Source organism: Moschus berezovskii, chromosome 6 (assembly GCF_049115385.1).
Source record: "Moschus berezovskii isolate FMDL1 chromosome 6, NW_MosBer_1.0, whole genome shotgun sequence".
Lineage (NCBI taxonomy): Eukaryota > Metazoa > Chordata > Mammalia > Artiodactyla > Moschidae > Moschus > Moschus berezovskii.
In genome coordinates, this window is record NC_142465.1 from 74557654 (window position 1) to 74569960 (window position 12307).

The 12307-nt window shown below is 37.2% G+C and overlaps 1 protein-coding gene across 3 annotated transcripts in view; it reads left to right on the top strand.

Annotated features, from left to right (window-relative positions):
* POLR3B (RNA polymerase III subunit B) overlaps positions 1-12307 on the top strand; it is a 115251-nt gene that overhangs the window by 39208 nt on the left and 63736 nt on the right. For all 3 annotated transcript variants that reach the window (XM_055394426.2, XM_088837164.1, XM_088837165.1), the window contains 3 exons: positions 6379-6540; positions 9294-9494; positions 11588-11750. In XM_055394426.2, the coding sequence (XP_055250401.1) occupies positions 6379-6540; positions 9294-9494; positions 11588-11750 (526 nt within the window). The remainder of the gene's footprint in view (positions 1-6378; positions 6541-9293; positions 9495-11587; positions 11751-12307) is intronic.

Consider the following 12307-nt stretch of genomic DNA (forward strand, 5'->3'; position numbering starts at 1 on the left):
TAAAAAACAAATGTAATTGATTTTTCAGAGGAATTTAAGTAGTTATAATTTTATATTTGATTATTGAAGAAGTATGCCTATTATTTTTTGGTCATAAGCCACTTACTTACTTTTGTGAACTGTCTGTAAGTGGTGTTCTGGTTTTGTCTGTTGCTGCATTGTATGGTATCTATTGCAAAACTTAAGACAGCCATCATTGTCTCATGTGGCTTAAGACAGCCACTATTTTGTTATATCTCACGATTTTGTGAGTCAGAAATTCAGGCAAGATCCAGCTGTGTAACTGTTCTGTATCACATGGAGCTCAATTGGTAGTGTTCTGCTGGAAGTGGTGGGGTGCCTGGAAGGCTGGGCTCAGCTCCGTCTTGACCATGCCAGCACTGTGACATCAGAGTGGCTCAGGACTCAAGTGCGCTTCCCATGCACAGGAGACTCTGTGTGACCTTAATGAGTTCGTCTTAAAAGTCACATCTTCACTAACTTTATTGAAAAAAAAGCAATCACAGCCCTTGCCTGAGTTGGGGCAGTGGGAGACATAGTAAGCAGAGATTTGGGGAAAGTTTATCTACATGATCTTGGGGTTTTCTCCCAAGATGAAGTGGGTAGTGGATTTGAGGATGTAAATTTTATTTGTGGTTATCTCCTTTCTGTGACTTTCCCCTCACTTTCCAGCTACTGTGGTGGCTGGTATCTTCTCCCTCTGATCCTTCAATCCAGTAAGACTGTGGGTCTTTCTCTGAGTTTTAGTTTCTAATGTCACCTGGACCCTTTTTGCTAATGTGTTCTACCCTTAGTTGAAAAGCCTTCAAAATGGAAATGCACTTTTGGTAAGTATCAAGTTTCCTCCAGTTTCTGTCTGCATTTACTCTCCAGTGCTGTCAAATAGTTTTAATATTTTGTCCAGAGTTTCTAATTTTTATCAGCCAATGAGTCTGATAGGAGCTACTCCCATCAATTCTGAAACAGAACCATTCTAGTCTATTTTTATGACTTTCCGTTCCCCGTCCCACTGATTTGTTTTCCATGGTTAACATGATTTAATGTCATTTACTTTCTAATTTTTAACTTAAAGAGTGAAAGTAAAAATGTCACACATATGTTAGTTATGAAGGTGACAAATTAAATCACCTCAAGTCCACTACCAGTTTAACTCATTCTTAGTAATTGACCACTAATTGCCATTTCATTTACTTATATATTTCTTCCTTACTCTGTCCTTCTCTTTCTCCTACTATCCTGAATTTGTATACTTATTGCTTTCTTTTTTATTGTATCATTTATTTAAAAATTTTAAAATAGTTTATTACAGTATAAGTTTTGCTTTTTTTTTATTGAAGTATAGTTTATTTACTGTTGTGTTTAAGATGTACAGCAAGGTGATTCAGTTATGTGTGTGTGTGTGTGTGTGAGTATACTATATTTATATTCCTTTTCAGATTATTTTTCATTTTAGGTTATTACAAGATACTGAATATAATTCCCTGTGCTATACAGCAGGTCCTTGTTGTTTTATGTATTGAGTATGTATCTGTTAACACTAAAAATTTATCCTCTCCCCACCCTTTCCTTTTTGGTAACCATAAGTTTGTTTTCTGCATCTGTGACTATATTTCTGTTTTGTAAATAGGTTCATTTGTACCATTATTTTAGATTCCACGTGTGTCATACTGAGTGAAGTAAGTCAGGCAGAGAAAAACAACTATCGTATGATGTCACTTATGTGTAGAATGTTTTAATTTCATTCTTTTACATGTAGCTGTCCTGTTTTCCCAGCACAACTTATTGAAAAAACTGTTTTTTCTCCATTGTGTGTTCTTAAATATGTTTGTCTGCACTGCATGACATGTGGGATCTTAGTGCCCCAACCAGGGATCAAACCCACACCCCTTGCACTGGAAGTCTGGAATCATAACCATTGGACTGCCAGGGACATTCCCCTATTGTGTATTCTTGCTTCCTTTGTCATAAATTAATTGACTGTAAGTGTGTGGGTTTATTTCTGGGCTTTCTGTCCTATTCCATTGATCTCTGTTTTTTGTGCTAGTGCCATACTGTTTTGATTATTGTAGCTTTGTAGTATAGTCTGAATTCAGGGAGTCTGATCCCTTCAGCTCTGTTCTTCTTTCTCAACATTGTTTTTTATTAAAACAGTTCAAAAGTTTCTCTCTTTAAATGTGGTGATTTAGTCGCTAAGTTGTGTCTGACTGTTGCGACACCATGGACTGTAGCCTGCCAGGTTCCTCTCCGTGGGATTCTCCAGGCAAGAATACTGGAGTAGGTTGTCATTTCCTTCTCATTGGTATCTTCCCGACCCAGGAATTGAACCCTGGTCTCTTCTGTTGCAGGCAGATTCTTTACTGACTGAGCTACAAGGGAAGCCCCATATTTTTAAAATAAAGATTTCTTTAAAATTTTTATTTTTGGCTGCACTGGGTCTCTGTTGCTGCACACAGTCTTTCTCTAGTAGTGGTGGGTAGAGCTACTCTGTAGTTGCAGTGCATGGGCTTCTCATCAAGGTGGTTTCTCTTGTTGTGGAGCATGGAGTCTAGATGTATGGGCTTAGTTGCTCCTCAGCATGTGGGATCTTCTGGACCAGGGATTGAGCCCATGCCCCCTGCATTCTCAGGTGAATTCTTAACCACTGGACCACCAGGGAAGTTCCCTTAGGATTGTTTTGGCTATTTGGGATCTTGTTTCCATACAAGTTTTAAAGTTACTGGTTCTAGGTCTCTGAAAATTGCCATTAGTAATTTGATGGGGATTGCATTGAATCTATAGTTTGCCTTGGGTAGTATGGTTATTAACAGTATTGATTCTTCCAGTCTAAGAGCTCAGTATTATTTTTGTATGTTTGAGTTTTATAAGAATAGATTCATATCATATACATTCTTTTGCAACTTTTTTCTTCACTTAACATTGTTTTAAAGATTCATCTATATTGTTTCATGTATTTCACCTTCACATTCAATGTGTAAAGGTATGATACATATGATAAATAACCCTTTATCCATCCTACTTATCAAGGCCATTATATGACTTCTCTTTTTTTAAAAAAATTAACCTTCTTATTCATATCTTCTCGTGCCCATATGAAAGAGTTTCTGCAAAAAGGATTGTCCAATCATGAAGTCAAGTTAAACCTTCGGCTTGACTGCAGAGTGTCAAACTAGTTTCCCAAGTATTTGTACATTGCATTGTATGTAAGACCTGATGGTCTCTAGCCCATGACTTAGTGTGAAAATTGAAAAATTTTTGTCTTGTCTAGTGGGTGCAAAGTGCTCTCTCCTTGTGGGCTTAATTTGCATTTCCTTCATTGCTAATGAAGTTGAGTCTCTTTATGTTTCATATACTTATTGATCGTTTCTACTTTTTTCTTAAATATTTTTTGGATTGTTTGTATTTTCCTTATTTAAGATTTTTTGGGTGTACTTTGGATCCAACTTTTTATGAGTTATGTGTGTTGCTGGTATCTTCTTCCAGTCTGAGTTCTTTTTACTATTATGGGATCTTTTAATTATAGAAGTTTGTAATTTTAATTGCATTCAATTTTGTCAGTCCTTTCTTCTTTTCAGTTGTGCTTTTTATACTTTAAACTTATGCCTTTGTTATTTGTTCTTTAGTCTTATCTGCAATGGGTTTTTGTGTGTAGAATGAAGTAAGGAAAGGAGTTTCATTTGTTTTTGAAATGAATAACTGATTTTCCTAGCATCATTTATTTGTAGTCTTTCATTTCCTTACAGATCTTAAATGCTAAAATGTCTTTACCATATAACAAATTTTAATATATATGTTATTTCTGGACTTTTTGTTCTGTTCATTAAGTTTATCTGTACATTAATCAGTTCACTTGCCTTCTTTTTCAGGACTGTCTGTCTGCTCTAGAGTCTTAGGTTTTCCACATTAATTTTAGAGTTAGTCTCCATTTTCATTAAAAATCTGGGGATTTTGATTGGAGTTTTATTGGAATTGTAGATCAATTGGGGGAAAACTAGTAATCTTAAAATAGTCTTCTCATCCATGAATATTTTCTCATTTATTTAGGTTTTCTTTGAAGTCTTTCAATAAAGATTTGTAATTTTCTCCATGAAAGCCTTGCACCTCTTTTGTTAGACGTACTCCTTAGTATTTTAGGGGTTTATTTTGGTAGATATTTGTAATATAAATATTAATAAGTAAAACCTCAAACCTATATAAAAATTAGCTTCCTTGTTTTAATCACACAACTTTGGCTGTCATCAGTAGAAGTTAATCTGGTTTTATCTATGTCCTCTTCAACTCTTCCTACTCCCCCCATTCCATAGATTCGGTTGTTTAAACAAATCCAAACCATCAAATCATTTCAGCATTTCAAATAATCAAATCACATTCTGTAAGTACTTAAAAATGTGTCTCTAAAAAATACAATTTAAAAAAATCATAATATCATTTTCACACATAAAATTTTTAAAGAATAATGGCTTAATGTCATTAAGCATCAATATCATTTGAATATTATGTATTCAGATTTCCCTGATTTCTTTATATTGTTGTTTAAAGTAGGATTATTCAAATAGAATCCAAGCGTGTTTCACATGTTGCATTCAGTTGATGTCTCTTAAATTCCTTTTGATCAATATGTATTCTGTGTGTGTCTGTCTTTGAAAAAACTGGACCTCTTGGTTTTGCTTCTGCCCCTCTCAGCGTGAGTTACCTTTGCCTGGGATCCTCAACAGAAGGGTTTCCTGCTTTTTCTCCGGTGACTTAAGGGTTTCTTCTCATGTAAGAGGAAGTCCAGGGAAGTAGGTAGAGTTTTGTTGCTTGTTGCAACAAAGGGGTCGTTCTCAGGTCTTCTTTCTCCTTCCAGTCTTTCCTGAGCACTCGTGGAATGAACTTCTAAGTGTGGATCCTCTCATGTCTGGAGCTCTGAAAAATTCTAAGCTTTGGTGATAGCTCACATTTGGCATTTTAGCAGTCCTTAAAATTTTAGCTAATTTCTTCTTTTATGGCACACTTCTGCTCTATCATGTGTCCCATCTCTCCTTGGAGAGGCTTGACACCTTTGCAGTTTAGTTCCCCTGGTTGCCTTACAACTTACCTCTTTGTTAGAGTCAAGAAATTTTATGATTTTGTAGATGATGCCTGGAGAATCCCAGGGACGGGGGAGCCTGGTGGGCTTCTGTCTATGGGGTTACACAGAGTCGGACACGACTGAAGTGACGCAGCAGCAGCAGCAGCATCTTTTTTAAAAAAGATTATCAGGGTGGGAAGGATGTTGTCTTGTGGCTTTTTACATTCTAGGTGGAAGCAGAACTTGCAAAATCTTTCTTAAGCTTTCCCCTTCCCCTCCAAGGTGTAATCTCCAACCTGATTTTTATGGTGTTTGTGTCTTTCCTTTTCATTTTGCCTGCTAGGTAGCCTTCCTAAACAATATAACTGATTATTGTGCTGGGTTTTGAACCCTATATAGAGTCACATCATATATATTCTTTTGGGTCTGGCTTCTTTCACTCAATATTATATTTTTTTTTAAGATTTAGCTGTGATTTTGTGGCCAGTTATTTTTTTTTTGTCCATTTTCAATGCTCTGTAGTATTCTGTTATATGAATATACTACAATTTGTCTAACTAAATAGTATTTGTATGGTGTCCAGTTTTTAACTGATACAAATAGTGCTCCTTTGAACATCTTGTATATGTACCGTGATGCATATAAAGACATTTCTGTAGGGTAGTGATTCTCAAGGGTACCCTTACCCCACCAGCAACAATGGTGTTCCTAGGAACTTGTTAGAAATGAAAATTCTTGGGCTCTACCGTAGACTTATAGAATCAGATACCAGAGGGGTATGGCCAGCAATTTGTGTTTTAATAATCCCTCAATGTGATTACATGCAGGTTAAAGTTTGAGAACCATGGCTATAGAGGATGTACTTATGAGAGGAACTTTGGGGCCTCGGGATGGGCAGATAACTACAAACTGATTGTTAGTGGTTATACCAGTTCACATTTTTACCAGTGATTCAGGAATGTTCAAATGGCACCCATCCTTGGTGCTGTCAGAATTTTTAACATTAATTCTTCTCCCCTGATCTTTTGTGGGTTTTAATAGTCTTCATTTGTAAAGTTAAAAATTAGGTCAGTGGAAACAGTCTGGGAGTGGCTGGTCTAAATGTCTTTGAATGCAGGGATTATGTCATCATTGCTCGTATTCTCCACACCAAGCATAGTGATAAGCACGTATATAATTACATGTTTTATCATGCTGAATTTTTAAAATGTGCAGTTTTAAGTAGTTTTTCCACCAGATTTTTTTAAACAAAGTTTAATAACGACCTAAAATTTAGTAAATAAGCTAGTGATGCATTTTGAAAGTTCACCATATACTTTTTTTTTCTTTAGCTTTTATCTCTTCTTTTTGAAGATTTGTTCAAAAAATTTAATTCTGAAATGAAGAAGATTGCAGATCAGGTGATCCCTAAACAAAGAGCAGCCCAGTTTGACGTTGTGAAACACATGCGCCAGGACCAGATCACCAACGGCATGGTGAATGCCATCTCAACCGTGAGTCTGAGCCCTTGGCAGAGTCTTGTAAATTATTTGTACATCTGTTCAGTGGGAAATTTAAAGTATTCTGAGAATCTAGGTGGGAAAAAAAATATATGTGTATACACACACACACACACACACACACATTTATTTGAGGATGTTACAAGTCACAAATTTTCTTCTTTGAATTAGTCTGCAGTTGAAATCAATAGAAATTTTGCTGCTATATGACTGTATCGTCAAATTATAGTTCCTGTTACAATTTACTGAGGTAATAAGGAAATACACTCTTCCATAAAGGAAAAAATCCTTTAGTTTAACCGTTAATAACCATTCTTTCAATGGATACGTTCCCCCATTTTTTTCTGTAATAAAGCTGACATATTGCAAGTAGGTTTACTAATGACAACTTTTGTCTGAAACAGTGTAAAATGTTTCATTGCATTGTAGGTTCATAGTCCTCAAAGGGCTCCCAGCTGTTCTCATGTGAGCAGTGAATTCAGGCCTCAGCAGCTGCTGTGTATTCAGGGCCTCTGGCTGTTCATCAGGGGTTATCAGATAGGTTTTTGCTCCCTTTCTTAGAGTGTAACATCCATAGGTCTATCTGATAAAGTCTGGTTCACGTTTTGTATGCCAGACATAAAATTAATTTTATGGATGGGATTTGGTCCCAACAAAAGAAGAGTATATCAGCAGCTGACTCGCGCCCTGTCTGACTTGAGAAATGTGCAGCAGGTCTGTGTGAGCAGCCCCCATCGTGACAGCTCCATCCAGACTGGAGCGGGCCCGGCCTGTCTGCCTCTCTGGGCCCGTCACAGTCATGGGGCCCAAACTTGTCTGGAAGTAGATTCCTGGATATTTGAAAAGAAGCCTCCAAAGAACACTTAAATACACTTCTGTTAGAGTGACTTTTCCTTGCTTTCTGACGTTTTATTTTCAGGTCAGAATAGCTGTTTTGAGTAGTTGTATTGCCCCCAAATGACACCTTATTAACTCTTGGAGCAGACTACTTATTAGCAAAATCAGTAGTGGGCCTTGTTGTGGGTGAATGCCAATCTGTAGGCAACTGGAAAAAGATGGGTTCAGTTGTTGAGACTTCACCTTCCAGTGCAGGGGTTGTGGGTTCAATTCCTGGTCAGGGACCTAAGATCCCTCATATCTAGTGGCCAAAAAACCAAAAATATAGAACAGAAGCAATATTGTAACAAATTCAATAAAGACCTTAAAGGTGGTCCACATAAAAAAGTCTTAAAAATTGTGTTGCCATATGTAGAATATTTTCAACAAATAAATTTTCTCAGAGGAGCAGTTTTAGACCCTTTGTCTGTTTCTCCTCTCTCCCTTTTTTAAAAAAAGAATATTGGAACAAATTATCTTGCTGAATGTCTTGACTTCATCCCCATCTACTTATTTGCCAGCAGCTGCTGAGTTCTGTGCTGAATATTTATTTATCTTCCTTGCTCTTTCTGGTCATAAGTCAGTTTACTAGGTTCATTCTCATTCAAAGCATAAAAGGATTTAACTGAATAAGTAATATGAGGAGGAGTTAACTTGTGAGATAAACATGTTTGCTCTGTTTCTCTGCTTTGTAATGCATTGTTTCTTCCTAGGTTTTAGCTGTTTTCCACTCTATCAAAACTCAAGTTTTTGAAGTGATAGGTCTTCACTGTAATAGTGACTAAACTTTAATTTGTGAGGAGCTCCTCTGAGGTCACATATTTAAATTCAAACAGATGAGTTTTTCTACTGGGAAGAATTTTAATCTGGGATCTGGGAATCCACCCCTGAAATTGAATTAAAAATTTGTATTTGTGGTCCTGTGTGCATTTTTCTCTAGAGAACAGTCATAGCTTTCATCAGATTATCAAAAGGAAAATGAAGAACCACTATTTAGCAGGTGTAATTTTCTTCCCTTTTGAATCATAAATATTGAATCAATCATTTTTTGACATTTTATTTTCTACTTTGTTTTTTCTTTGCATACTATTTTCTGTTAATTCATGTTACCGTGAGTTGAAAATTTGATTCCTAACCTTGATCTTTAAATTATCCTTGAGAATATTTAATGTGTACACTTAATGCTTCTATAAAATAGTATATTTAATGTATTTCAGTACTTCTAATGCATTTGAAGTAAATTTAAGGCTTAAGATTTATTTCATATAAATCTTTTTTAAGATTGACATGATAACCAAAGAAGATATATTTATTAATGTAAATATGTGCAATTTTAGCCTTGATTAAGAAGCCTATACTTATTCATTTTCCCTGATAACTGCTATTAGAGTCTTTTTTTCCTATTGCTATATTTTTCTCTAATTTAAACTAATTTTGGAAGGCATCCAGATAGTGGCACATTCCAACATGAAATTATCTCTTTGAGCTTCAGGCTCATTTTACCTTAAATATGTGTAGAAATTGGTAGTATTCTATTAGTTAGCTTATTGCTGCCAGTGAAAATCTCTGGTTGAACTGGCTTGTTCAGAATGTAATTAGTTCTTTAGAAAATACCTTCTCTGATGTGATAATGTCAATCCATTGAAGCATTCTGAGGTGGTTGCTAGATATAGGTAATATTCATTAAATTCCTAGAAAACCCCAGTGAGTAACTTGGCTAGATTTTAATTGTGATTTTTGATTTCTGAATATATATCATGACTCTAATTTCACAAATAAGCAGTTCCTATGCAGAGCCTCTCAGAATGACCGCAGGGTTTCAGGCAGCACGAGTGGTCTGGGGTAGTCTCATGTCTCTCCTCTCTTTTCAGGGCAATTGGTCTCTAAAGAGATTTAAAATGGATCGCCAGGGTGTGACTCAGGTGCTGTCTCGCTTATCATATATATCTGCGCTGGGCATGATGACGAGAATCTCTTCCCAGTTCGAAAAAACAAGAAAAGTGAGTGGTCCTCGATCCCTCCAGCCATCCCAGTGGGGCATGCTGTGCCCTTCAGACACTCCTGAAGGAGAGGTAAGGTCCCTGAGGGTCTCCGCTGTGTCAGAGGTAGTGGCTGTTCTGCTTCTGCCCCGTTCCCCCAGGTTGTATCCTCTCTGGGGTTAGCCATTTATCTGCCAGAGAAGTGTTGATGCAGCCTGTGAGAACATCAGTGTCATTCCCAAACAGTACCTCCAGAAGCCTTTGATTTACTATTAATAGCTCACCTAAAGAGGGGATTCCCTGGTGGCCCAGTGGTAAAGAATCTGCCTGCAATACGGGAGACCTGGGTTCAGTCCTTGGGTTGGTAAGATGTCCTGGAGAAGGGTATGGCCACCCACTGTAGTATTCTTGCCTGGAGAATTCCATGGACAGAGAAGCCTGGCAGGGTCCAGTCCAGGGGTTGCAGAAGACTCAGACACAACTAAGTAACACTTTTACTTTCTTTTCTCACCTAAAGAGACATATGGGCCAAATTTTCTTGCTTGTTTTATTTTATCCCAAGAGTCAAACCACTCAATGAATAGGGGATAAGAATAGGAAGGAAAATTGGGAGACTCATCACCTTTGCTCACAAGGAGCTCTTTTTAAACAACTCCTTATTTTCCTGACTCTTCTTAGAGGACATCAAAGTCACAACTGCAGCCAACCAGGAGCATACAGTCCAAGACTTAAAGTGGATTCGTGCTCACTTATATAGGAAACGTAAGCAGTTACCTAAACACTAAACCAAGGAGTTTAAATTGGTTTACATCAAGACACCAGCTTCTTCCTGTGTCATGCTTCTTTCTCCTTTGTGTTAGCTATCATTAGTTTCACTTGATCTTATTCCTTCTAACTTGTAAACTTCTGGTGGAAGGAACCATATTAGATTCACCATTGTATCCCAGCCTCATTCCTAGTAGAGGTCCCATAAATATATGCTGAATGAATAAATTACTTAATTAGGACAAGTAAAAGATGTATGTTCTGAAGTGTAGGAATTTGTTATGACTTGGGAGAGGTAAAAAATAGAAGTCCATACAGGGTTATAATTTTTAGAAATTATCATTTTTCTCCTAATTTATTTTAAGGAAATTCATGCTAAAATTGTGCCTCTTGTCCAATTTGCCTAGTCTATACATCTTGAGCTTTGGGACACCAAGTTTCCCAGAGCTTGCTTCAGCTAATCTCATAAAGAAACTATTTTGTGTATCACTACAGAAGATGGTTTTTAAGAATTAAAGATGCATTGTTTACATATCACATGTGTCTCAAGTGGCTTTTTTTTTCTTCTTAATTTGTTGTACTAACTCCTTTATGTTTGCTTTAAATTTTCTTTGGTTGTATAGAAGTTTAAAAGAATTTTTTTTTCATTTCCTTTTTACTTTGGAATAATTTTAGACATACAAAAAAAATTCCAAAAATAGTGCAGAGAGTTTCCATGACTGTACACCTAGATTCCCTAAATGTGATGTCTTATGTGACTATAGTATGTAATTATATTTATCAACCTCATGAGATTAGCATTGGTAACAGTATTGTAATCTCTAGACCTTATTCAGATTTTGCCAATTGTCCTATCATGTTTTTTCTGATCCCAGGATTGCACTTTCAATTGTCAAGTTTCCTTGGTCTCTTAATCTGGAGCAGTTTGTTCAGTCTTTCTTTATTTTTTAACACCAAGAAGCTTATAGAGTACTGGCCAGTTATTTTGCAGACTATGTCTTATTTCAGGCCAGAAGTTTTATGTTCATGTATTCACAATTATCAGTGTTTTTCTTTACTCATTTTATACAACGTCATTTTAATGACTATGATATACTATTGTTGGGAAATAGCAATTTGGGTAAATCAGTTTCTTTGGAGAGAGGACATTTATAATGTCATCATCATTTCCAGTTCAAATAGTACTGAGCGTTTCTGTGGCTAAATCTATATTTATATCCTTGCTTGTGACTTTAGTATCAGTTCCTCTGAAATAAAGGGTAGGTGCATCCTTCAGGCTTTGTATGAACCTCCAAAGTGTTCCCTCTGAGGCTGCACTACTGTGCCTTGTTGCCAGCAGAGTGGTGAGCTATATTCAGACACAGACCGTATTTTGTGTTGTTCATGTTCATTCTTAGACATGACTATCTTTTGTTTTTTAGGCGTGTGGTTTGGTTAAAAACTTGGCGCTTATGACACACATCACGACTGACATGGAAGATGGACCCATTGTCAAATTAGCCAGTAACTTGGGAGTAGAAGATGTGAACTTACTGTGTGGGGAAGAGCTCTCTTACCCAAATGTGTTTCTTGTCTTCCTCAATGGTGAGTCTGTTGGGGAAGCATGATGATCCTAAATGATCTGTGGGGGAAGGGGAAGGAATTGACTATGTATTTAAAGCACAATTATACTTTTAATTCTCGCTGCCACTGAGCTCTACTCCCTAAATATACCTTAGTCCTGGACCCAGGTTGACCTTAACTGAAAGGTAGAAAAAATGGTAACAAACACTTCTTCCATTGACTGGGTCACCCAGGTTCTGAGATGATTTGGCTATCAGAGCTAAAGGTAAAGGTGCAGAGACCCTGTGGCAGCTGCCAGCATATCCGCAGTGGAACGAGGTTCAACACAATATCCTTAAGTTCAAGTTAAATATGTGAGGCGTTCTGCAGAAATAATCAGGTCAGCCCTTAGAGTGAGATGACTTGTCTTCAGCCCCTGAGTGAGTGAGTGTCAGCAGGCTCTGCAGGAGGGTCCCTTTCCTTCCGCTCCAGCTCCATGTTGTCTCACACCCCTCCCCATCCCCTCAGGGTCCTCCAGAGACGCTGCAGCAGGTGTGGCTTGTTGGCCTGGGTGTCCATCCCCTCCCTGGGGTATTGCA